The sequence below is a fragment of the Schistocerca americana genome, chromosome 4 (assembly GCF_021461395.2).
Source record: "Schistocerca americana isolate TAMUIC-IGC-003095 chromosome 4, iqSchAmer2.1, whole genome shotgun sequence".
Lineage (NCBI taxonomy): Eukaryota > Metazoa > Arthropoda > Insecta > Orthoptera > Acrididae > Schistocerca > Schistocerca americana.
In genome coordinates this window covers 123244321-123270434 of record NC_060122.1, presented here as the reverse complement: position 1 = coordinate 123270434, position 26114 = coordinate 123244321, and the positions used below count along the sequence as shown (strand labels likewise).

The 26114-nt window shown below is 42.6% G+C and overlaps 1 protein-coding gene across 1 annotated transcript in view; it reads left to right on the top strand.

Moving 5' to 3' along the window:
* The window catches only part of LOC124613093 (RNA-binding protein Raly-like), a 1050615-nt gene that overhangs the window by 350279 nt on the left and 674222 nt on the right, over positions 1-26114 (top strand). The window contains exon 3 of the mRNA XM_047141685.1: positions 22561-22668. Within this exon, the coding sequence (XP_046997641.1) occupies positions 22561-22668 (108 nt within the window). The remainder of the gene's footprint in view (positions 1-22560; positions 22669-26114) is intronic.

The following is a 26114-nucleotide window of genomic DNA, read 5'->3' as shown; positions in this document are numbered from 1 at the left end:
CTGAAGCAGAAAAGTTTGTTAGTGTCGAGTATAGATTCAAGCGTCAGGAAGTCTTTCCTGAAAGTATTTGTCTGGAGCGTAGCCATGTGTGGAAGTGAAACGTGGATGATAAACAGTGTAAACAAGAAGAGAATAGAAGATTTTTAAATGTGGTCATGCGAAATGACGCTGAAGGTTAGACGAGTAGATTAAGTAACTGAAGAGGAGGTGCTGAATAGAATTGGGGATAAAAGAAATTTGTGGCATAAATCGACCAAAAGAAGGGATCTGTCGGTATGACATATTCTGAGACATGAATGCATCACAAATTTAGTACTGGAGGGAAGCATGTGGAAGGGGGGGGGGGGGTAAAAAAGTGGACAGGGAGACCGAGAGATGAATACAGTAAGCAGATTCAGAAGGCTGAAGAAGCTCATCTGTTTGGATTCTGCAGTAGTGTAGCAGAACACAGGATGGAATAACAACCCTAAGCCTTATGTTAGAAGATAAACTGTAAAATGGTAAACCTACACTGACAGTTAGTAGGACAGGAGTATCAGTGCTAAGACAAGTGAACATCGGGCGACACATCACTACTGGTGAGCACTCTTTCCAAAACACCTTGGCGTGCATTAAGAAAAGTGACAGGATCTTGGTAGCTCGCATTCGACTATCAATAAGGGCATGTAACATGATAACTCTGTAACTTCCTGAATATGAAAGAAAATATCGCGTGAATGCTTCCACTTACGAGTTAAATGTGATTCCTTCGCACTTTAAACTATGACCAGAACGATTAGTACACCCATAAATAACGCAGGCAGGCATTTTTTATCAAACCACTTCATCCAGAAGCTAGTGTTTGGGGCTATTCACACGGCAGACGCTATGGCGTCATGTGGTGTATACAGGGTGTGACGGATATAAGTGCAGATTTTTTAAATACACTCCTGGAAATGGAAAAAAGAACACATTGACACCGGTGTGTCAGACCCACCATACTTGCTCCGGACACTGCGAGAGGGCTGTACAAGCAATGATCACACGCACGGCACAGCGGACACACCAGGAACCGCGGTGTTGGCCGTCGAATGGCGCTAGCTGCGCAGCATTTGTGCACCGCCGCCGTCAGCGTCAGCCAGTTTGCCGTGGCATACGGAGCTCCATCGCAGTCTTTAACACTGGTACCATGCCGCGACAGCGTGGACGTGAACCGTATGTGCAGTTGACGGACTTTGAGCGAGGGCGTATAGTGGGCATTCGGGAGGCCAGGTGGACGTACCGCCGAATTGCTCAACACGTGGGGCGTGAGGTCTCCACAGTACATCGATGTTGTCGCCAGTGGTCGGCGGAAGGTGCACGTGCCCGTCGACCTGGGACCGGACCGCAGCGACGCACGGATGCACGCCAAGACCGTAGGATCCTACGCAGTGCCGTAGGGGACCGCACCGCCACTTCCCAGCAAATTAGGGACACTGTTGCTCCTGGGGTATCGGCGAGGATCATTCGCAACCGTCTCCATGAAGCTGGGCTACGGTCCCGCACACCGTTAGGCCGTCTTCCGCTCACGCCCCAACATCGTGCAGCCCTCCTCCAGTGGTGTCGCGACAGGCGTGAATGGAGGGACGAATGGAGACGTGTCGTCTTCAGCGATGAGAGTCGCTTCTGCCTTGGTGCCAATGATGGTCGTATGCGTGTTTGGCGCCGTGCAGGTGAGCGCCACAATCAGGACTGCATACGACCGAGGCACAGAGGGCCGACACCCGGCATCATGGTGTGGGGAGCGATCTCCTACACTGGCCGTATACCACTGGTGATCGTCGAGGGGACACTGAATAGTGCACGGTACATCCAAACCGTCATCGAACCCATCGTTCTACCATTCCTAGACCGGCAAGGGAACTTGCTGTTCCAACAGGACAATGCACGTCCGCATGTATCCCGTGCCACCCAACGTGCTCTAGAAGGTGTAAGTCAACTACCCTGGCCAGCAAGATCTCCGGATCTGTCCCCCATTGAGCATGTTTGGGACTGGATGAAGCGTCGTCTCACGCGGTCTGCACGTCCAGCACGAACGCTGGTCCAACTGAGGCGCCAGGTGGAAATGGCATGGCAAGCCGTTCCACAGGACTACATCCAGCATCTCTACGATCGTCTCCATGGGAGAATAGCAGCCTGCATTGCTGCGAAAGGTGGATATACACTGTACTAGTGCCGACATTGTGCATGCTCTGTTGCCTGTGTCTATGTGCCTGTGGTTCTGTCAGTGTGATCATGTGATGTATCTGACCCCAGGAATGTGTCAATAAAGTTTCCCCTTCCTGGGACAATGAATTCACGGTTTTCTTATTTCAATTTCCAGGAGTGTATGTGGTGACTTAATAAGTACACACATTACAGCGTTGGTTGTATCTCTCCGTGGTGTACTGTCTTCCCTCGAATGTGTCCCATAATTTACTGCCTGATGTATTCTATATGGTCATAACTGCACCACCAAGTGAATCGCTGATTGCAAGAACCTCCGACGTCCACTATTGGTGAAAAGTGATTCAAAGGCAAAATTGCATACTCTGAGTGTTGCTCCACCAAACTGAGCATGAAAACAGCCAAAGTCATCGTTTGTTGCCGTTCATACAGAGGTAGGAAATTTGAGCTGAATGCAGAAACGTCCGAAGTCCGGGACTTCGGTTACTTTTTTTCTCAACAGTTGGCACTACAGTAAAGTGCGGTACATCTGTACGGAAGAAATCGGCATTGTTGATTTTAGTATTCTTGTGAAAATGGATGACGTGGCGTGTACCAGCAGTTATGAGAACAAAAGGGAGAAACATTCTTCGGAATATCAAAGAAATGTTATGAAGAAAATTAAAATTCTTGGAGAGGAACATGTGAAAGCAATTCCGAAAAGGGTGACAGGAGAAGATTGCAAGTGTCGAAGAACCTGTTTTAGTGTTCTTGCAGAAGACAACAGAACTCAAGCCTTAGCACAATTACTGAACATGGAATGTAAGAAAGACCAGGACTTTTTCCTGCGAGGACTGATCACAGCTAGTGATGTAAAAGACACTGCCCAAGAAGTAATAAGAGGTGCAGGCGTGAAAAATCTTTTAGCTACTGTGTCCTCGTTGGAGACAAACTAGAAAAGCTTTTGTTAGTATTTACGAAGTAACTGATGAGAGATTTAAAAGAATTTGCATACTGCTGTGTAGTGGGCAGACACCGAAAGGCGAAGAGGGAAATGTAAGAGAATTAATGCTATGCCGTCAGAGGAAACTGTCAAAATTACAGATCACGTTAGATCATTTCCCACTAAGGAAAGTCATTATGGTAGCCGCACTATGCACTATCTTGAGTGTGAATTATCTATGAAAAAAATGCACCAACTTTTTAATGGCTCAAATGGTTCAAATGGCTCTGAGCACTATGCGACTTAACTTCTGAGGTCATCAGTCTCCTAGAACTTAGAACTAATTAAACCTAACTAACCTATGGACATCACACACATCCATGCCCGAGGCAGGATTCGAACCTGCGACCGTAGCGGTCGCTCGGCTCCAGACTGTAGCGGTTAGAACCGCACGGCCACTCCGGCCGGCAACTTTTTTATGCCAAAACTCCTAATTCACCAGTGAAATACGAGTACTATAATAAGATTATTCGTGAAAACTTTTCACTTGCTTGCGGAAGACCTAAAGCAGACACTTGCTGCACCAGCGAAGAGTTGATGTTAAAGATTAAGTCAAAAATACTCAATTAGGTAGCAAAACGAGCAGCAGTAGCAGAGAAGACTGTCCTTTTCCGAGTATCTGACAAGTCTTATGATGAACTGCAGGATGAGAATAGACAGTCGGAGACCAATCCTAATACTACTGCTTTATGTTTCGACTATATGCAAAATGTTCAACTTCCTCGTGTCCCGGTGAAAGAGCTGTTCTACTTGCGCCAGTTGACTGTTTCAGTACTCTGTATACATAATCAACGTACAAGGTCATCTGTTTTTTGTCTCTATCATGAAGGGAATGCGAAGAAAGGAGCCAATGATGTTTGTACTTTTCTATTAAGCTAGCCCAAGATGTGAAAAACTTACTTCTGCCTTCCGATAACTGCCCGGGACACAGCAGACACAACACACTGATCCGCCTGCATTATTACCCTATCCGCGGTCATTCATTCCTGCCATGTGATAGGGTATTTGTGGTAATAAAGAGAGCTCTCTCGAAAGTAGAGAGAGTGTATACAATCCATGAATTAATGGGGCTTGTAGTAAATGCAAACTGTAATTTCATCGTGCATTAGGTGGATGGAGATGAAATAGTAGACTTCAAGAAGTAGTGGCCATCAATTTATAAGAAGACTTGCTTTTCTATTGAAACACCGAAACGAGATATTCCAACAGCTGACAAGGTACCACTAAATATTTAGAAGTTTCATCATTCCCATTATAAATCATCAATGCCAGGAGTTGTGGAAGTAATGGAATTCATTAATGGGCTTCACACCAATAACTTCTCCTTGAAATTTGACCAACGGGAGAAACCACAGTTTCCAGATGAAAAGTGTTACAAGGATACGAAAGTACCTATTGGGGCAAAGAAGATGGAAGACATTAAACAATGTTTACATTTTATTCCTGACAGTGAAAATATGTCGTCCTTATGGAATCAAATATTAACTTGGCCTAAAGCAAATATGCAAGAAACGTTGGGTGTACGTCTCTACTGTAAACATTAAATACTATTTTGTTTTGTTTTTTGTTTTTTATCTTGTAAACAGTGTTAATTAGAGAAAGCATTCAAATATGTCGTATTACTGCTCCACAATAAACATCAGAACAATGTGCTGTATTCTAAATAAAAATAGTTAATCTGATTTTGAAATTTCTGAAAATTTTTATATCATCAAATACACTGATTTTTAAAAATACCTAAATCCACAGCATAAAAAGGTTTTTGCAATGCAAACGGGTTAGCATGTCGGTGTGAGATGTTGACAATAAACCTGCTGAGTGCTACCTGATCTTCAGCTTAAGTTTCAGCTTATTGTAATAATTTATACAGCACTTATATTATTTTTCTCACTTTCCTTAAAAGTAGGTGAATGTGACTTAGGTTGTTTTTGGAATCAGCGATTCGAGTGGACTACGCCTGTCAGTATAGACTAAATGTTTTGTCCAAACTTCAATACTTGACCTGCTGTCCAGGAGATAGTAGGCATCAATGTCTTTCTCTTTCCACACGTACTAAGAGGTAGTACCAAACCTAAAACCGTACAGCTTGCAACAGCTATGCCACCAATAGAAATATCTGTACTTACACCCATTACATTCTATATATGGTCGTAACAAAATCACAACTTTGCAAAAGCAGACATAATGTCTTATGGGATAACAGCAATCAGTGATTTTATAATGTTACTTGAAATCCGTCTTGATTGCAAATTTTTTTTATTATTCATATGACCGGTTTCGGTTCATTCAAAACCATCTTCAGATCTGATATTTCAGTTACAGGAGTAACCCGTCCAAATACAGCAACTTTCACATGCTACATAGCATGTGAAAGTTGCTGTATTTGGACGGGTTACTCCTGTAACTGAAATATCAGATCTGAAGATGGTTTTGAATGAACCGAAACCGGTCATATGAATAATAAAAAAAATTTGCAATCAAGACGGATTTTAAGTAACATTATAAAATCACAACATCAAAAGATAATTAACGTAGGGTAATGAAATTTCGAGAATTTATTTGTCTAGATAAATTATTACAGTGATCAGCATTGCAACATCACAGTTCAATGTCAGTGCAAGATTAGCTATTGCTGCTGTGAAATGTTGGAACATTAATAACCGGTTAAGCAACAGAATCTTCAATACAAGAATGAAAACGTGTGTATATTGTGTTGTACAGGTGCCAAATGTCAATTTGTGGGATGGAATTCCATGTCTGTCGCAGTTGGTCTGTCAATTCATGGATGGTTAATGTTTGATCATTATGCTACAGATGATGTTACATATGTGTTCGATTGGAGACAGACCTGGCGATCGAACAGGACAACACAATATGTCGGCACTATAGAGGACGTTGGGTTACAACAGCGGTATGTGGGCTAGCATAGGTTTCTTTGGAAAACGCCGCCTGGACTGCTGTTCGTGAATGGCAACACAACGTGTCGAATCACCTGATTGACATGCAGATTTGCAGTCAGGATGTATGGGATAACCAAGAGAGAGCTCCTGCTGTCACATGAAATCGCACCCCAGACCCTAACTCCAGGTGTAGCTCTACGGTGTCCTGTATGCGGACTTGCTGGCTGCAGATCCTCAACAGGTCTCCTTCTAATCAACACGCGGCCATCACTGGCCACGAGGCAGAACCAACTTTCATCAGAAAAAACAACAGACCACCACCCTGCCCTCCAATGAGTTCCCGATTGATACCACTGAAGTCGCAAACGGCTGTGGTTTGGGGTCAATGTATATATATTGGCTTTCGGTAATATCGATCATACAGCCACAAAAAGTTACAACAGTGCGAAATTAACATAATTTAAAACTTCACAATGGAATGTAAATTGAGTTTTTATGTACAATTGTATGTTCTTAAGTTAAAATAAATTCACAAAGGTACACTGCATTTTTCTAACTATGGTGATTCCTTAAGAGTACTTGAGCCACACCAACTTACAGTTTCAGTCTGTTGATTTGATGGAGGAGAAAAAAAAGTGATGTCTTCGGTCTCAGAGGAGTAGGGAGGGATGAGCAAGGAAGTCAGCCGCGTCGTTTCAAAGGAACCATCCTGGCATTTGCCTGAAGCGATTGAGGGAAATTACGGAAAACCTAAATCAGGATGGCCAGGTTCGGATTTGGACCGTCGTCCTCCCGAATACGAGTCCAGTGTGCTAACCACTGCATCGCCGCGCTCTGTATTAAATCTATATATGAGGCTCATTTAAATATTTTGCTGTCAAAATGAATTTATGTGCATCGATTACACAGCATAAGGAAGACACTCTTGTGGGTAGGGTAAAGCCCCTTGCAACCAGTCTCCTGTAGAGTACTTCTTGTGCATCTTCGTGTGTAGCGCATTCCAGTGTGATATGACTGAAATCGCAATGTGGGACTTCTCCAAATTGCAATGTGGAGAATATAGAGTTGCTATCGCTGTAATTGTGTGGGGTAAATCCGTTTTCCAGACTGACTCGAATGATGGCAGTCACATGATCTCTCCTAAGCTTCACACAGTGGAACTGTGCTCGAGGGCATTGTATGGCCGCTAGGTGTCTGCTCTTATATTGTTAAGATACATTCCATTCACATTTGCGGTCACGGTAAGCAGCATTCTTGACGGTAGGTTTGAGATCAGTATGGGGAAACTGGTGTTTGACGGCTTTCTCCGTCAGTAATATTCCTCTTTGCAACGTGATCAACTACTTCGTTATGTAAGAATCCACGATGTCCTTCTATCCACACCAATTAGACGTCTATTTCTCCTTGCTTCCTTATGGCCTTCTGAAAGTCTTTATACCATAATAAATTGCCTCCCGTAAGGTCAATAACTCCGCAGAAGTTTCAGGTGGAGGTGCAATCATTTTATAGATGCCATTAGATTGGCTGCGGAACGCATATCCAACTACCTCTCCTGTATTACAGCCACTTGTGTACATACAAGCGTACTGTGGCCAATATCGTTCAACAGACTTCTCTAGTTAGTAAATGGGTACCTTAGGTTTTCTTAAATTGTGTGGCAAGTATGACACTGGCGCTGCATTAAAGAAGATGTCACATGGACACCGAAGGAATGTCATGTTCGTTTCCTGTAGGACTATTGGTAAGAGATTTTGCCATTGCTCGTAGCGTCGTAAAATCAGAGGAGTTCGGTTTTGCTCTTGTGAAGTGCTTGTGTTAGCCTCCGGAATTTAGTCACTGAATTTGTGGAGTAATAATCAGATGTCGAAAGCCGACTAACTGTCTTCATATCTTTAGTGGCATTTTGGAAGCTTCCACTAACAGCGTGTTGGTTGCTTTCACGGCTAGAAGAGTTAGGTGGATAAACCCACAGTTCAGATTCGTTTGCGTTGCCATATTGCTTCTATAGTCAAAGACAGAGCGGATCAAGGCCTTGTACACAGTCGGAAGTATCGTCATTTCCACTCCCCACCAAAGCAGAGCAGCAGTTCTTAAGATATTTGTAGTTTTTCCACTTTATTAAGTATTCAGTAATTTGATTCCACATTAGTCTGCAGTTAAAGTAGACTTCAAGTAGTTTAGCATGTGAATGTGTGGAAACTTTGTAGCACAGGCCATGTCGTTTATCTATTGGCAGGTGACTATCCCTTTTTCTCTTGAGTATCAGCACGGCGGACTTCTCTAAATCCCATTTTGGCAAGCACTTTACGTGCATCGTTAGACCTAACTTTGTTATCCAGAAACAAAGTGAATGGGTATATGTAGAAACATCATTCGCATGCTGTAGGACTTAGACGCTAGCACCAAATATAGTCTCTAGGTCTGCTACATACAATGCATACAGTAACAGACGTAGCATCGCACCATGTGGACTGCCAAGTGTCATTATGCGAGGGCCATCTAACGTGTTATGCTGATGCAGGATGTATTCGTACGACAGCTGAGCAAACCACAGTTGTAAAAGTTATTGCTGGATGGATACCAGTTTCAATTTTTTAATTATCTCACGTAATACTGCATTATCGTAAGCTCTCCAAAAATCTATAAATAGAGCTGTCAGGTTCTCGTTGGTCATATGTTTAGTGGTTTTCAGTGTTCATCGTAACATCAGCAATGTGTTTACATATCGCGGAGTGCAGCTACAGCTGTAGAGATTCTGAAGTTCAGCATTGACAAAGTTTCTTTTGCACTGTATTCAGTTATTAAATTTAGTAGTTTTCAACTGAGTCTTGTGCTGTCTCTGGTGAAACAATTGTTGAATAAGCTTTCGGAAGCTTTCGACCACTGTGTTTTATAAAGTTGTTTGTGCGTTGTAGTCATTTATTAAATTTAATACATTAGTTTTCAGCCCGTTTTTCTTGCTGTTTCTAGAGGAATATTTCAGTAGAAACTTTCGCTCATTGTGTTTAGTTTCGTTGAGTGTACCAGTGCACCCCTGAGTTTTTGGTTTTAGACAAGAAATTCTGTGACGTTCTTGTAGTATTGGTATTAGTTGCGGACTAGTACTACTAATAGAAATAGTTGCTTTCTTAGCAGAGAGCTAAATTCATGATCAAAGTTGTCAGTTCCTTAAATCGTTCTACTGTAGCAACTGAACTTACGTCACGTAGACGTTTATTTTTTCAGTAATTGTTAACATTTTACGAGTCAGAAGTATGGGCGTTGTCATCGGGTTATGAGCAGTGGATTACGGTGTCAGATTTGTTCAAAGTATTTTCGTTGAGGGGAATGAAGTGGAGAAAGTAGTCGGCATTCTAGCGAGATCTTCTCCTGGAAATTCTGAATCTATAGCAGAAATGAGTTAACAGAGAGCATGAGCGTAAGATCTGTGCCCTTCAAGTGCAGTTTCAAAACGCTAATAAGGGACCAGATAGGATGAGGACGGAGAAGGGCGCTGGGGAATGGGAATTTAGCAATTGATAAGAATGTTGCTGGGAAGAGGAGATATTCAGACCGTTGTACTTTGTGTATCACCAATAGTTTGATCAGAGTTTAGTGGAGAGGAGCCTCTTGTAGCTGTTGGTGCAGGAATCTTGCAGCAGACCTCAGTAGTTAAGGACCCTAGAACAATTATAGTTTCAAAAAGGAAGAAGAAGGTTCTGCTGTGAGGTTGCTCACATGGCGGAGGTATAGGCCAGCAGTTGCAGGATGTGTTGGGGAGTGAGTACCAGGTCACCAGCATTATGGAAACCAAGTGCAGGGCTGGCTCTAGTGACTAAAATTATGGGTATTAGGCAGGCATTTCACGAAAGAGGATCAGCTGTTGATTGTGGGTGGAACTGGGAATAGTCTTGATAGGGACGGGGAGTATGATGTACGTGGTGCCCTGGAAAACATAGCTACTGAAACAGATGGCACAAATGTACACTTCGTGCAACATGTTCGGCCCCATTTTAATGCTGTTGTTAGGCATGTTAAAGTGGGGCTTGAGAAGGTATTGATAACGGAGGGTATGCGATTTGAGTCAATCAGTAGTTCGGGTTTCACTAGGTACGGCGTGAACCTCAATAAGTATAGGAAGAGGAGGTTGTAAAAAAGCTTTTAGATGACAGTGTAGTGGGAGGTGGTGAGACCACTCATGGAAAAATTCCTGTTGTAGTTGGGGTTAGAGCTGCACCTTATTTAGAGTGAAGTCAGGTGACAGGCGTCCCTTCTTAAAGAAAGTCTCCCTAACACAGGAACCACATACAAGGAAGATAAGGTACCCAAACAGTGAAGGAATTAGCACATTTCATCAAAATCAAAGAGGTGTTACAGATAAAGTTAGTGAAATGGTTATAGACATTGACTCTGACATCATTGGTATGCCAGAGGACCACTTAAATAAATCGACGTTTCAGAGGCCTCGTTTAGCAGGATACAGATTAGCTGGCTGTTTTTCAAGGAGTTCTTGGCGGAGTGGGGAAGTGGTCACGTACGTAAAAAACGGCATTCTATTTGAGTCCGTAGGCGCGGCAAAGCAGTACACTGAACGGTTATTTCAGTGTTGTGCCGGGGTAGTTGAATTTAGTGAAACTGAACTTTTAATTATAGTTATGTTTAGATCCCCTAACTCTGAATTCAGAGCCTTTCTACTCAACATAGCGTTGGTTCTTCTTTTACTTTACAGGAGCAACCAAAAATATGTTGTATGTGGTGACTTCAATATTAATTTTGTAAGTGATTGTGCTAGAGAACGATGTTGGAAGATCTCTAAATCATATGATCTGATCAGACAGTTTTTTTTCAGCCAGCGTGGAGAGGAATAGTAGCGCAACCGTACACAATATTTTTATTCATTCTTTATTACTAGACTGAGATTCCGTCAACTGAAGGGTGAATAGCCTTTCAGACCGTGATGCTCAAATTTTAACCTTAAAAGGTTTTTCTACTCAGGCACATGTTACATACAGTTATAAACTATGTAAAATTACTAATCCAACCGCATTAGAGAGGTTTTTTTTTAACCTCGTTAGGAAACGGGAGGCTGTTTGCAGTGCTGATGACATAGATGGCAAAATAGTGTTTTCCTTACCACATTTCTTGAGCTCTTTGAAAGTAGCTTTCCATTAGAATGTTCTAGCGATAAAAGGCAGCCTAGCTGGCTGACTAGTGGAAGAAGGATATCATGTAGAACAAAGTGAGAAATATATCAAAATTTTAGATGCAGTCACAATCAAGCTATAGCAACCCATTACAAACAATACTTTAAGGTGCTAGAAATATTATTAGGTAGAAAGAGAGTAAGTGGTACGCTTATAGAACAGCTAATTCACAGAATAACATTAAAACCATGTGGTGAGTTGTGAAGGAAGTGTCTGATTAGCAGCACAGGGTCGACGATATAAAGTCTGTACGTAGTAAAAATGTTTTTGTTACCGATGTGTCAGATATATGTTGTGTCAGATACATGTCAGGTATGTAACAATCGTTTTGTGAACATAGTAAATTAAAGAAAAGTTTCTACAAGGAATCACATAACTCTCTTGGAAAATGGCTTTCTGAAACTGATTTCTGAAATATTCCTCTGTGATTCTGACAAGGGGAATTTTAAGTCAATAATTAAATCACTGTAGACTAAGACTGTCACAGATACGATGGAGTTTCTAGCACAATACTACAGTACTGTGTTGTACACGTTAGCTCTCTACTTAGACCTGTTTCTGATTTTTTCCTTTAGGAATAGTCAGTTTCCTGAACGATTTAAGAACTCAATAGTAAAGCTGCTTTATAAGAAGGGAGTAAGGGATAATGTAGACAATTTTAGACTTATTTCTGTACCGTTAGTGTTTGCTTTAGTTATTGAAAAGGCTGTGTACGTAAGGATTATTGATCATTTCATTTCATGCAATTAACTGTCAAATGTGCAATTTAGTTTAAGAAGTGGTTTAACAAGCGAAAATGCCAAAATCTCCTTTGTCTGGGCACTGGGTGGATTAAACAAAAGTTTTCGAACTCTAGGCATTTTTTTTATTTAACCAAGGTATTTTATTGTGTAGATCACAAAATACTGCTCCAGAAATTGGACCAATATGAAACATGGGGAGCTGCTCACAATTATTCAACCTCTTACTTTAAGAAATACAACAAAAGGTCATTCTCCACAGAATGGCTACGAAGTGGCGTCCGAGGGGGGCACAGTTCAGTTAAGTGTGGGATGCTCCAGGGATCAGTGTTGGCGCCACTCCTGTTACTTACTTATATAAATATTGTGCATTTTAGTGCTAGAGGTGATTCTTAAATATTTCGGTTTGCTGATGGCATTATCTTGATAGTAAAGGGAGTTGCGTGCAACGATGGCAATGTTTCAAATAGTGCAGTTCACGACTGAAGTTCATGGCTTTTTGAAAATGAATTAACGCTAAATCACAGTGGGACTCAGTTCATACAGGTTATAACACACAGTTCAACAAAACCTTTTGCCCTAAACACACAGAATAGGCAAGTGATTAGTGAGACCAAACACTTTAAATTTCTAGAATGTTTAGATAGATAGTAAACAATCGTGCAAAGCCCATGTTCAGGATCTTGTTCAAAGACTTAATGCCGCCATTTTTACTATTAGAACAATATCTGAAGTAACTGACAGCTCGACACGAAAAGTAGTCTACATTGCTTATTTTCATTCGCTTATGACGTACGGTATTACATTCTGGGGTAACTCTTCCCGTTTTCGAAGGGTATTTTGCCTCAGAAACTAGCGGTTCTAGCAGTAACTGGGGTGAGTTCGTGAACCTGTTGTCGACTCCTGTTCATTAAACTGTGTATTCTGACACTAGCCTCTCAACATACACTGATTAGCCAGAACATTACGACCACCTAATAGCCCACCTTTGGTGCGGATAACAGCGACGACACGTCATTGCATGGAAGCAATTCGGCCTTGGTAGGACGCTGGAGGCAGTTGGCACCACATCTGCACACACGAGTCACATAATTCCCACAAATTCCGGGCGAGGGGGGATGGGGTGAAGAGCTCTGACGGCACGTTCAATCACATACCAGATATATTCAGCTGGGTTCAGGTCTGGCTAGATGGGGAGCGAGCATATCAATTGGAACTCGCCACTGTTCTCCTCGAAGCACTCCATCACATTCCTGGCCTTGTGACAGGGCGCATTATCTTGTTGAAAAGCGCCATAAGGTGTGTGTGATACTCCTTGGATATCAGGGTGCCTTGTATGAGCTCCACTGGATACATGGATGCCACGTGAATTTTCTCCATAGCATAATGAGGCCACCGCCAGCTTGTCTGCGTCCCGTATTTAATGAAATTACATTAAAGAATAATAAGTTACCTTTTTTAAATTTGTTTTTTAGTTAATTTGCCTTTCTTTCCTTCTGTACGTACGAACTTTGTTGTAGAACCTCTTATTTACGTGTGGTAATAAAAATTCATTTACACAGAATTAAGTACATTTAAAATTACGTGAATTCATATTAACTGATTAAGAATATTTAGTTGAGAATTAAATCCTTTACATAATTCGGCCTTGGCACACATTTTCAAAATGCAGTGGTTTTTTAAAAATATTTACTGAATCTTTCCTGGCGTTAGCTATGGAACACAAGACTGTCTCTATTAGCAGAAAATGGTTACATATTGCCAAGCCGATGTTTAATTATCATTGATAAAACACACTTCACTATACATTTAAGTTATTTGAAAGAACCAAAATTGTTAAATTTCAACGTTAACTATCCGCCTATGAATGCACAAATGTGAAACTAGTTATAAATTCCGTCAGTCTCAGGATCGCTGTAAAAGAAAAACATTTTCTTAATTCACTGCTAATTTTTATCTGCTCCCGATTTACGGGTTTGGTTAATTTTTCTTAGCGGAACAATTTTTTAAATGTGCCGCCGCTGCAAAACGTTCGGTCGCGGCACAGCCCAGCAACACCGCTAAAAATGCTCAAAAGTCTTTAAAGAAGTATTATAGATGACATGGGCAAGCTAATTTACATTAGTAATAGACACTTTTGTTAAATTATAATGTATTTAGACACAACAATAATTCAACTTACATTAGTTTGTAATTTCTCCTCTAATGGCGGCTAAATCTAGATACAGACAAAAGAAGTCTACCCATTCATAAAATGCTACGTCACAGGTTCCTCTCACTTTCAGCTCTCCAGGAAGACGACAAAGAATACACACTACGTGGTGCTTTTTATACTACTGCTGACCATTAACATCTCTTTGTAATCTTACAACATTGTTTTCCTCTGTGGCTGAATTTTACATTTTTGTTATCGCAGATATTGACACATTTCGCAATTACATTATGAGTATAGAAATATTACAATCATAAATACATCGAGAATATTACTACAGAAAATATTACAATAATAACGAATGTCCTTTATACAAAATTAAATAATATTTTTTGTTAAATAATTACAGTATATACAAATTGCTTCATAGCGTCGTATAGAGTACAATCAAATTTTAGTTTATTAATAGTATGAGTGTTGCCAGGGAACGTTACACGTAGTACAGGTGTCAAAGAGCTGCTCCCGTGGAAGAGGACGGATTGTTGCCTTCCCATCGCACTGATGAAGAAGGTATTGGGATTTGTCACACCGTGCAACGCTCTGCCGCTGCGCCAGTGTCCAGTCCGATGCGCATGTGCTCATTTCAGTCGTAGTTTCCGACGTCATGGTGTTAACATCGGCACATGCATTGGTCATCTGCTGCGGAGACCCATCGTTAGGAGTGTTCTGTGCACTGTGTACTCAGACACACTTTCACTCTCCCCAGCGTTAAAGTCTGATGTAAGTTTCGTCACAGTTCGCCGCCCGTCCTTATTTACCAGTCTGCCCAGCTTACGATGTCATCTGTAATAAGGAGTAGCCCACGACGTTTGGACATGATTTCATCTTGTTTTCGCCACGTGGAAGGCACTTGCCACAGCTCGCCTCGAACACCCGACAAATCGTGCAGTTTCTGAAACACTCGTGGCTAACCTCCGGGCCATCACAATCTGCCCTCGGTGAAACTCAGACACGAGTAGATCGCGCGCCTTCCCCATTGTGCTCGCGGGCAGCATGCACCGTGCGTGTGTCTAACTAGCAGTCATTCCTCGCTAGGTCGCTGGTCATATTATTCTGGCTGATCAGTGTATATATTCGTTAATTTCGTTTCTTCAATATCAGCTTATTTGCAAGAATTAGAGGCTTTCACTCATTTAATACTGTTCATAAATCCAGTCTGCGTTTGGATCACTGGCTCTTATGCAGAAAGGCGTGAGGTAATCTGCAATATCCGTTTTCCATAATATACCACAAGAATTCAAAAATTTTAGCAGTAATCCATGCGCTTTCAATTTTAAACTGAGGAGTTTCTCACGGGTCACCCCTTCTATTCTGTCTAGGAGTTCTTGGAAAAATTAAGCTAGTTCCTGGGTTACATTATTGATTGCCTTTCTGTGAACTTATAGCTTGCCTTCATTTTAGTGTCCACGAACATTTTATTTTATCTGTTATAAATTTTCTGTAGTAATTTCATTTACTGCCACGTTCCATGACCATGGGAAATAGGTCCTCAGAGTGGTCCTACGGAATGAGAGGAAAATAAAAATTTTCTTTCAGTATCTAATTCTAGGGATTTGTTTTTGTCGAAAGTACTTATGTCCTTAGGAAGGCCGTGTTGTGTTCGTGGTAGCAGTTCCTGATTTTCCAGCCTCCACTCTAGGAGCTTGATGATGTTGTGAATTGGCAGGAGCCAGTTCACGGAGTTTGGAGGAAGCCGAAAGGCACGCGTTTAAGCTCACGCAGGCTGGCGTGAGGTATGGAAAATGACAAGGAATTATAGTAGCCAAAAATAGTACATAGCTTCTGGAATACTTAACTTTAATCCATAATTGGAGAACATCGCTCTTGATGATACATAATTACAATCTCAATATAAACTGGTAATGGCGCCTTGCTAGGTCGTAGCCAATGACGTAGCTGAAGGCTATGCTAACTATCGTCTCGGCAAATGAGAGCGTATTAGTCAGTGTAGCTTTGCTAGCAAAGTCGTCCGTACAACTGGGGCGAGTGCTAGGAAGTGTCTCTAGACCTGCCGTGTGGCGGCGCTCGGTCTGCAATCGCTGACAGTGGCGACACGCGGGTCCGTCGTATACTAGCGGACCGCGGCCGATTTAAAGGCTACCACCAAGCAAGTGTGGTGTCTGGCGGTGACACCACAGATGAGACTTTGAAATACCTTACGGCACGAATGACGGCAGTGCATTCTGTCTATACCATGTTGCCTGATCGGTATCTTTCACATGTTTTAAGACAGGCACTAACATTTGGGTGGTCCACGCTTCTGGAATGGTACTTGCTGTCTAAATAGTGTCGAAAATGCTCACTACAATGCGATTAACGTTGTCAGACAAATTTCTGGCCATAGAGTAATGAATCTTGTCGTACCCAGGCGACTGGTTCGCAGAGTCTTTCAGAGCTTTGTGTAGCTCGTCGAAAGAAAACGGTTTTGGCGAAACTGCTTCGGAGGTTGTTAGTGGTACCAGATGACGTGAATTCAGGTGGCTCGTACATTACCGTGGGAGGAGCAATAGCGTCTGGATCTCTGCAACTGCTTGAGAGGCATCGGTTTCCTTTTGAGCATGCAAACCATTGTCCGGATGAGGGTGTTTTTTATAATTTTCCCCCCAAATTCCTTCCAGTGTTCTTTCTTACGGATCTTGAAGAAGCGTTGGACGGCCGCATTCGTTCCCCTGTACGTGATCTATTTCTCCCAAGTGACTTGTTGCTTAAGCCGATTATACGTTTACCTCCTTCTCGCTACCCAAAGCGAACACTCTCGATTCCACCAAGGAACTGGTAGTTGGCTCGTGTGTGCAAACACTCTTTCCTGTCCAACAGAAAGGGAGCTGCTGCGATTAATATTATCCCTGAAGATAATTTATCTTGTTTTTGTGGACTGTACATTCGGTGACTAATTTTTGAGTCCATTTTTTGGTCATACCTAAACCAGTCAGACTTGTTAGATGGATTATAGACTGTGACATGGTAATGGCCGACGGCTGAAATAATTTTTGCGTAATGGTCGGATGTCGTTTGACAGCTTCCCTCATTATATCTCCATGATATACGTGGTCGAAGATTTTAAAGACTTTTGTCTGAACTGACAAAACTTTCTTCTCAAGTAAATATTTTTAAATATACGTTTGCTCCACTTCTAAACGTTTCTATCACTTCGATGTGTGTATTTTCCGGTCACACTTACGTGGCCCCTTGTCAAAAGCCTAAGTAACTAACTATCGCAGTGTGGCCCGTTGCAAAACAAGCTGGAAGAGAGTCACTGAGGTTCTGGAAGGAACTGCTAGTGATGTGGAACTCCACAGTGATTGACTGTTCCAGTCCGTCGGTACTTGACATCCGGGTAGTACTGGTTTACCTGTGGTTGTTCCTTCTCGTTTCCAGTTCATAACCACATCGGCAACGGTCGATGGATTTGTTGCTCAGGTGACTTTCACGTTCGAAGTCACTGATATCTTCTCGCTGGCCGATTCTGATGTTGCTGCCTCTCTGCTGACACTGTTATGCTTACCACCTGTTTTTATACAGGCGGGCCCGCTTTTCGCGAGACCTAGTAGTCAGTTACACATTATGAGAGATTGAAAATACCGCTTCAGTCGTAAGGATATTTCATTTAACACATGAGCGGTTTCGGGCTTTTATACGTCCATATTCAGGTGTCTTAACTTGGAGCTGTGACCGCGAGCACTGCGGTGGATGAGTACACGTCTGTAGCGGTATTTTCAATCTCTGGTATAATGCTCAGTTGCGGATGTTCCTCCGACAGGATTGTTTGTAGTTCCACATTACATAGGAGTGTCCGTGTACTTCGGATAAGATGTACGTTTGGCGATAATTCAGCATCTGCCATTCCCGTGGAGGCTTTTTATTTCATTTCTGATGTTACTGCGCTCTGTGTATTACCACAGTCGCTCTTAACGCAAACCATGTGCTCTGTTGCCGACTGCGGTGTCCGAGCGGTTCTAGGTGCTCCAGTCCGGAACCACGCGGCTGCTACGGTCGCAGGTTCGAATCCTGCCTCGGGCATGGATGTGTGTGATGTCCTTAGGTTAGTTAGGTTTCATTAGTTCTAAGTTCTAGGCGACTGATGACCTCAGCAGTTAAGTCGCATAGTGCTCAGAGCCATTTGAACCATTTTTTTTCTTATCTGGAAAAATAACGGCAGAGGTGCCACTGAATTAAAGGTCCTTGTCGGGTCGAAATATCCACGGTCCGCTCACATTAATATCATCGTCTGTCAACAGCGTGAATAACCACGTTCTGCAGATCAGACGTGCACAAAAAGAATCAGAAAAGTTCTGGAAAGTACCGAATGGGATGTGAAGCCATGCCGACTCCAGTTCCGTGACCGGCTGCGCTAAGATTCTCGGCTGGGGTTCCATGGCGAGAACAGCCCGATCGAAGTAATCGCAGAGATTCTCGATTGGGTTTAAATCCGGAGACATTGGCGGCCCGGGGAGCACGGTAAACGTATTCTGGTACTCTTCGAACCGCAAACGGACGCTGTGAACTGTGTGACACGTTACACTGCTCTGTCAGAAGGAGCAGGTGCCATCGTGACAACGAAAAGAAAAGTGCGTGTAGGAGTGGACAGGGTCCCCAAGGACGGGTGCATACTTCAGTTGACTTATTATGCCTTCCAGAATGACGAGGGCATCAAGGAAATACCACGAAAACATACCCCAGACCATAATGTTCCTCCTAGAGCCTGGACCATTCTGATGATTGTTAACAGGGTGCTTACTTTCAGTCCAGTGGAGCATAAAACGGCATTCATCTGAAGAGGCCACCAGTTGCAGATAACGGACGTTGAGGTGTCACTGTTGCTTGCCCCTTGGTTCATCAGGATGGTCAGTTGGTCAACAGTTGCACTTCTATTCACCCGTACACATCTCCACAGCCGTGGTTCACTCCTGTTATCTACGGCCCGTGGTGCAACACAGTAGCCTCGACGCCGGGATTGGTTTATGCCATTTTACCATGGCGGTACGAAAAACATAGAAACTTAGCCACTCCGGAAATGCTTCCAATCTCGCCCGAATGCATATGTTATCTGATTTTTAACGTCATATAAATCGCTCCGTTTCCGCATTAGCACAACGATTGCCCTGTTTTGTCCACATCCACCAGGCACGCTCTATATACCCTCCACTGTTAAATGCTGCCACTTGCCGTGAATGAAGGTTATTGCACGCTGATGCCTGTCACAGGCGGTGGTCATGTTAATGGGACTGGACCGCATTTGTCTAGGCCGATTTGCCATGTTAACAGTTTACTACAGTTTATAAAATACTTGCAGTAGTTCACAACAGACTGCTGTCGTATGGAATTTAGAGACCAGTTTCAGTCCGTAGTGGCAATCCTCAGACCATTGTAAAAGTAGAATGAGTACCCGAATTATATATATGTCTACAGGTATACGCCATAAATTACCCTGCGTACTATAGCGATGTTTACATCCTCTATCCCTCGTTTACCGTTCAAGTAGTGGATGATGCGTGGAAAACTCGGTCTAGTGTTAATACTTTCTCAAATGTAGGTAGGAGGAATTGAAATGTTTGTTCCATCACTGCGACACACCCAGTTCTCGTCTATGGTGTTTTGGCGGCTAGAAACGTCGCCTGGGCTGATGTCATACGGCTTCAATACATCCGCTGCCGCCTCGGCCTTGTACGTTTTAAAATGGGTACGAACAGCTGTGGAGATCAGCCGGCGGCGGATGTGGACATGACCAAAATAAATGTAGAGCAAAATGTTGGAAACTAAGTCATGACTGATTTAAATTGTTCCGACTGTCCCCTTGATTCTGATACGCTGCTCCTCGAGCACCAGAGTCTCGACTTCTTTGGCGGCTACCGATTCCTTAAAAAGGGATGGTCTACCATGTGGTCCTATGTCATTCAGACATATGGAATTGTCTGTGCCACATCCCCTACTGTGTTGTATGATGCAACGTGGTGTTTCATCAATTTCACAATCGCGGCATGAATTGCTGCTGCGAAAACGAATTAGTGCGACATTAATTCAGTTTCCAGAATAAGATTTTCACTCTGCACCGGAGTGTGGGCTGATATGAAACTTCCTGGCAGATTAAAACAGTGTGCCCGACCGAGACTCGAACTCGGGACCTTTGCCTTTCGCGGGCAAGTGCTTTTTCATTAATTCAGTTTGTCGGTACGCTGTGCCATATTGCACTGGACCATCTAGCGTAGCGCCGTGCTGCGATACGTCGTCGAGGGGATTTTAATGTGTACCAGGACTGCAGACATGTACCTGTAAACAAACTTACAAGTAAATTAATTACGTAACTTTCTTTTTTCTGATGGCTATTAAAGCTTTATGACTACCCCTCGTACAGATAATAGCATGCGAAGCATATATACGGGAATACATTTTGGATCCGTATTGACAAGCACGTAAGATCCAAATGACTGATTAATTTATTTGTCAGGTGCAGTGGGATTAAGCGAGATAGAGGCACTCTGTCGTGGAACGAGACAGTTCGCAGTTTACGGAGCACTGACTAGTAAATTTATAAACAATGAGTTAAAGACTTAATGAGTGTGTCCACAGAACTGCAGCAGAATACAACACCGTACAAGATAACAGACTGAACATACGCGAGGTAAAATAAGCCTTCGCGTTTCGGTGACAGAGACAGTGGAGATCTTTCATATAGTGAAGACAGCAACTGTTAAAGTAAATAAAGGTAATCTCTACTGGGCACCTAGTGGAAACCGGCAAGTCTGGAGACCGGCTCAGTGTGGAGAAATAGAAAAGAAAGAAAAGACAAAGCATAGTTTCTAGTATATATGGGTGCCGAATACAAGCCCTAATATCCTCCCCTTCATCCCCCCTACCCTCTATGAGATAACTTCCTCCTTCTTCCCCCTCTCTGTCCATCACTTCCTCTCCCTCTCTCTCTCTCTGTCCATCTTCTCCTCCCCCTCTCTCTACACCTCCTCTTGCCCTCTCTCTGTTCATTTCTTCCTTCTCGCTTCCGATGTCCGTTCCGCCAAGCCTCTGTCCATCTACTCTTCCCTTCCTTCCTCTCCGACTTTGAGCCTTATTTATTGTTACCGCAAATTCAGATTCTAGATTAATATCCAATCATAAGCAGATAAACCAGAAATACAACTTTCTTCTTTGCCGTGAAAACCATCTATGAGGAAGGAAAACAAAACGACACACTGTTGAGCATACAGTTTAAGTTTAAAAATACATATAATGAGAAAGGAATATATATGGGAGAAACAATTTGTCTAGGGTTTAAGTGCCACACTTTCATAGTTAAAACTGCCTGCGAAAACAAAATATAAGCTCACAATTTTTGCAGCACATCATTTTCTTTTTCGAAGTCAGTTTTGACAGAAAACATGTTCATGGTTGGTTAAAAATATATGTAGCCTGTGTCTGCCTGAAAGTTCACTAGAGTATCAGGTAAAAGTTTGAAGTAAATCGATGAAATTAGTTTCAATATTTTTGGTAAGAACGTTTCATTATTATAAATATAATGGTGTAAAAGCCCCACTACAATATATATATATATATATATATATATATATATATATATATATATATATATATGTGTGTGTGTGTGTGTGTGTGTGTGTGTGTGTGTGTGTGAGAGAGAGAGAGAGAGAGACTGCGAGTGTAAGTGTGTGTGTGTGTGTGTGTGTGTGTGTGTGTGTGTGTGGGTGGGTGTTATTGTACTTCTGGAAATGTTTGATGACATTGTTTCACTTCTGTATATTACATATTAATTTATATATGAAGTATAGTAGAAACATGTAGCCTAGCCTATGTCCACCTGAATGTTCAGTAGAACATCCTGTAAAAATCTGAAGTAAATCGTAAGAATTTTTTCCAATTTTGTATTATGTACTTATTTACATACTGTAAACATTTAAAAATGGGAAGAAAAAAACATTCATTTATTCGAATGCAAATTTTTCAAACACAACCATGAGAAGGCTGAATATATACACACCCACTTCAATGTGTTATTTTTCTCTCTGTGTCTATCATTTCCCACAAGCACATCACGTAATTCACTGCCAAATATCTTCTGCACGCTCGTCACTGCGCCGTGAAATGGGCTACGCCTATAGGTATAGATTGTTCATTTTGGTACAGAAAATAATCATTACCGGCTTGCTCGCCAGGTTGGCTGTGAGCTGCTAACCAACATCAAAACATATTGCTCGTAATAGCTGTAATTATTAGTCTACAAATGCAGTAAATAGTGATATAATGTTCATTATACTGTCCTCAGTCACCACTACAAATATCTGCACTTACGTCCCTTACACCCTGTGTGTTAACGTAAACAGTCCGGTATGAATGACGTTGTGTTTTGTTGCAGGGATCTCGATGCACAAAGGCTACGCATTCGTGCAGTTCACGAACCCCTTCGACGCCCGCAGTGCCTGTCTTGGCGAAGACGCACGCACCGTCCTAGGACAAGTCCTCGGTGAGTAGAATGCCCTAATGCTCTCGCGTTGAATCTGTACACTTCTACTGTGTCATGATGGTTAGTAAATATGTGAAAACCTGCCCCCCCCCCCACTTTATGGATTATTAATTGAACTGTGATGAAGATAATGTATTTACTGGTTCTGTTGGCATCACTTCACTCGTCATATGCCAAAAAATCTTAGAGTTTCCGGAAAAAAACAGATTTGTCATGGTGCTCTATCCGTTTCGGATGAAGTGGAATCTTCAGAGTACTGAAAAATAGGTAAATTCTGTCTTAAAGATGTCCCCGACGTAATAGTTTCAGAGATACGGAAGTATTACCGACTGCGATCGGTTGCAAACATGCGTCAGAAGCTGTACCAACAATTCTTGCAAAATGGACGGTGGCCTGTTTACACCCACCATCAAAACCAGTATCGACACACTGTGAGTGTCGCTTTATTCTGTACTTTTTGAAACAAATTTTCCGTTTCATAAGAGAATGGAATCTGTCATGACATTATTATGACGTTACTTTAAATGTGTTGTACGTGAATACAAACTGCGTCGACATCTGTATGATTGTATGTGTAATATGTGCTTCTCTTACAAAATTTGTTTTTAAGAAATGTGAAGAAAAAGATGCAGAACCTACTACGCAATTACTTCCGATATGCACTGGTGCCCAAGCAACAGACGGAAATTAGGAAGGTTGCGTTTATTTTGCTACAAAACATTATAAACAGGTGACATCAAAGTAGAAACAGTGTACAGAATACAGAATGTAAACAATTGCAACATGCATAATAGTAGACGAAAATGTTCTTCATTGTTTCCAACTTGTCAGATTCACGCACTCATTCCTATAACTGGCTAATGTGTCCACTATTGGGTGTGGCTACATCTGGTAGTAATACAGGGCTGACAAAAACGGAACATACTGTGAATAACGTCATCAGTGTCATTTTGAGGCAATAACGCCCATTTCTCCTGCGGAGCTGTTCGTAAGTCTTGGACAGTGGTTCTTGGATGTTGGCGTGATGGAGACCATCTCCTTAGTGCATCCCAGACATGCTCTATGGGATTCAAACAGGGAGAGCGATCAGGCCACGCCATGTTTGCATTGTCTTCCGAGAAAACATCAGCAACTCGTTCTCTGTGAGGTCGAGCATGTCGTCCGCCAATACGAAGTCTGGGTGCACAGCTTCTCGCAACAACCGTATATGAGGTCGCGAGATCCCGTTACGATACCTGACAGCAACTAAACCCTTCCGATTCTCCCGTACAATTTCATGAAGAAGTGTTCGAGTGGTGAATATAGTCTGTGCCCACAGCTTTACCAATCCTCCTCAATATCCGTCTCTTTCCACAAAGTTCGGGTCTCGAAATGGTGTTCCAGATTCCCTTCAGATGCGAATCTGTCGAGAATCACTCTCCGGACCAAATTGGGAGTCATCTGTGAGAAGAATATTGGCCCAGTGTTCGACTGCCCAGGTGGCACGTTGACCATTGCACATTAGATGTTCCCTTTTGTGAAAACGCGACAGAGGTGACCACACAGCAGGTCTCCGACAGTAAAGGCCACTCTGTCGAAGCCTCCTCTAGAACTTTTTCCTCAATGCAGCACGTCCAGAGGATGCTGCGATCTCAGATGACAGTTGCTGCACACTGGTAAAGCGGTACTGTCTTGCCTTTGCAGGTAAATAATGGTTCTCTCTTCTGAAACACGCGGTCGGCCTGATCCTGGTCTTCGAGATACGGTCTCGGTCTCTGTAAACTGTCGTCACTTCCAGAAACAACAGAACGATTCACGTTAAGCCATCTGGCCACGTGAGTTTGCAACTGTCGTGCTTCCATTATTTCTATGGTCCTACACCACACAGAATCTAGCAGGCGTCTTCTGTGTGCCGTGCTGCACCGTCTGTGATTGCTTACACAGGATTGTGGATGTGGGACTACTATGCAAACACTAATCCGTTTGATAGTTGCCCTGACGTCATCGTTGGCATGGTTTTTCCGTTGACCGAAATGCCATCATCGGTGCAGGACACGCTCGTACGGATATCTGTTGATATATATATATATATATATATATATATATATATATATATATAAGATTACACTGTGAATTAGACACTGGACATGGAAATAGCGGTTAGTTGTTTTAATTTGGACATTAGTCTATTTTCTCTCTCTCTCTCTCTCTCTGTCTGTCTTTCTTCCTCGCCCTAGTCCTCTGCCTGCAGCCTGGCTCGCATACGTGTATGCAGCATGTGTTTCACACACACACACACACACACACACACACACACACACACACACACACACACACACACGCGTAAAGAGTGCTCAGAAATAGTTTGAAATGCCTGTAAGTCTGTTGCAGCGTAGGTTGCACTGAGAAGTAATTCTTAAGAAAAACAATCGATACTTTTCTGATTCAGAGTTAATTAGCATTGAAGTTAACCAGTCAGGCCGTTGCCCGCCAGAGGAACTGGGAGCCATAGGGACCCAGAGCACAGACACAATTTTTTTACAAAAATTGATGTTTCAAAAAATCAGATTTGTAGGAAACCACCAGTCTCATGGGTTTAATAGTTACTCAGGTCTCAATATCGTTTATTTCCTACAAAAATATAATATACTCACATTATGTTATGAAGTCTGCTTCCGTAGCTGATTAGTCTGCGTAGACGGCTGGCATTTGGAGCACCCGGGCTCAATTCGCGGTAGTACCACGAATTTTTCCTGGGTGGGTGGACTGGTATGGGGTGCAATGAGCCTCGGGATGCCATCTGAGGAGTAGTAGCCGCTTCATGGGCTGGAAAGTCTGCAAAACGGCTGGTAGAGCAACGTACTCACCAGCTGCCGCTCAATACCGCATGCGCACGAGGCCGCAAGGCAGAGGATGACACGGCGGCCGGTAGGTATCCCTCGATCCGTCACAGCCTGACAAAGAACTCGTCTATGTTTTGAGATTTTAATTAGTATTTTGAATTATTATTACTAATGTTAACCGACAAACATTTCATACATAGGTTAGTGGCAACAGTGTTCTTTTGATTGTTGTGTACTTTGTAATTAATGTGAAACACGATGCAGAACAGTCAGTAAATGTACCGCACACACGCACACACACACACACACACACACACACACACACACACACACACACACACACACACACACACAATTATTATCTAACCCAACAATTCTTCGTTATCATCGTCTCCATCATGCACGTCGTGGACTTGAAGTTCAGATAAAACTTTTTATTCAGGCATGAAATCTTGTAGCTCTGGTAAGTGTATGTGTTTTAAGTTACTAGCTAATTCTCAGTGTTACTCGGTTATTTACCTTCCACCTACGTATTTGGGCACTAGATTTAGCAAGGCGTCTGCAAATAGTGGGGAAATAACAGCGTTTGGTCTTCCTCGATGTGACTTGAATGCAATAGTGGTT